This window comes from Lissotriton vulgaris, chromosome 5 (assembly GCF_964263255.1).
Source record: "Lissotriton vulgaris chromosome 5, aLisVul1.2, whole genome shotgun sequence".
NCBI classification, from domain to species: Eukaryota; Metazoa; Chordata; class Amphibia; order Caudata; family Salamandridae; genus Lissotriton; species Lissotriton vulgaris.
In genome coordinates this window covers 1,214,710,893-1,214,712,421 of record NC_141693.1, presented here as the reverse complement: position 1 = coordinate 1,214,712,421, position 1,529 = coordinate 1,214,710,893, and the positions used below count along the sequence as shown (strand labels likewise).

Sequence of the window (1,529 nt, the reverse complement as noted above, 5' to 3'; positions counted from 1 at the left end):
CAGATATACATTTTCTTATCTCTAGGACTTTGCATACTTGCATCGAGCTTGCACTCAAACAGCGTTGCATAAGTCAGTTATGGCAAACTGGAGGAAAAAAAACATATTTTTTCTCACAGTATATGTGGCTGGGCGCCAATAGTAGGTTAGTCACTGCAGAAATACCATATGTTCAGAAAGAAAACATAATATTACAATCTGAAATTGTATTTCTTGTCACCATCTCTTGTTGTCAGACATTCAGCAATCATTTGTCTATCTCTAATTCACCAAGGCGATGGTTAATTCGGGCTCTTTCCATCTCTGCAGATGAACATACAAACACCAGAAGGCTGTGGCAATCAGAGCTTAGCAGCTAACTTCATTCTCCTTGGTTTCTCTGACCTGCCACCTGTGCATCAAGTTTGGCTGTCCGTGTTGTTTCTCTGCATCTACCTGGTGACATTAATAGGAAATGGAGCAATAATCTTCCTGGTGACCGTAGACACTTTTCTGGCGACTCCAATGTACCTCTTCCTAAGGACCCTCTCCCTCCTAGAGATCTGCTACACCACCGTCACTCTCCCCAAATTGCTGCAAATCTTCTTCTTGAGGGATAATTATATTTCATTTTTAGGGTGTGCTGCCCAATCATATCTCTTTTACACATTTGGACGGGCAGAGTGCTTTCTTTTGGCTTTTATGTCATACGACCGGTATGTGGCCATCTGTATGCCCTTGAGGTACAACATGGTCATGACAAGGACTCTGTGTGTTCAGCTGTCTGTTGTTCCCTTAGCTGATGGCCTCCTGGAAGCCTTGGTACAGACTGCTTCTATTTTTAGCCTTCCATACTATGAGCTGAACATCATAAATCATTTCTTCTGTGACTTTCTATCGGTATTAGATCTGGCATGTATAGATACATTCGGTAACGAAGTATTGATCTGGGTGTGCCTCATCCTCTTTGCGTTCATCCCCTTAGTTTTGGTTTTCATATCCTACATCCGGATCCTCTCCTCCATTCTTGGAATCCGCTCAACAACAGGACGAAGGAGGATCTTCTCCACCTGTTCCTCCCACTTGATTTCTGTTATTTTATTTTATGGGTCTGGTACATTTACTTACTTACGGCCAAAGGCCAGCCGCTGGCCTGCAAGAGACAAGTTCCTTGCCCTTCTTTATACTGTGATCACACCAATGATGAACCCTCTCATCTACAGTCTAAGGAATCAAGAAGTGAAGGCAGCTCTTATGAAACATGTTACCCAAAGCAAAAGGTTCTTCCAGAACTGCAACTCTAAACATTTATAATAACACATTACTTAATGCCACCTGCAAATGAGAGGCTCTGAAATTTCCAGAAAAGACAGACCTGATACTGTAGCATACATTCATGTTCATGTGAGATTACAGGGCATTTATTTACGTTATGTATGCATGTTGTATGTTATATATTATATGTTATATGTTAGCCATTGTAGATGATGCCATTCTGAAGAAGACCCCTGCCTCCTGATCTTGCTGGACCTCTCAGCTGTCTCCGGCAG

The 1,529-nt window shown here is 42.2% G+C and overlaps 1 protein-coding gene across 1 annotated transcript; it reads left to right on the top strand.

Annotated features, from left to right (window-relative positions):
• Window positions 1-309: 309 nt before the first annotated feature.
• Window positions 310-1,293, top strand: LOC147712315 (olfactory receptor 10A7-like). Its single transcript, XM_086919628.1, has one exon. The coding sequence runs from the start codon at window positions 310-312 to the stop codon at window positions 1,291-1,293; it is 984 nt and encodes a 327-aa protein (XP_086775754.1).
• The last annotated feature ends 236 nt before the right edge of the window (window positions 1,294-1,529 follow it).

What these genes read in the sequence shown, in the direction of transcription:
- LOC147712315 (XM_086919628.1), top strand. Translation starts at nt 310, where the DNA reads ATGAACATACAAACACCAGAAGGCTGTGGCAATCAGAGCTTAGCAGCT.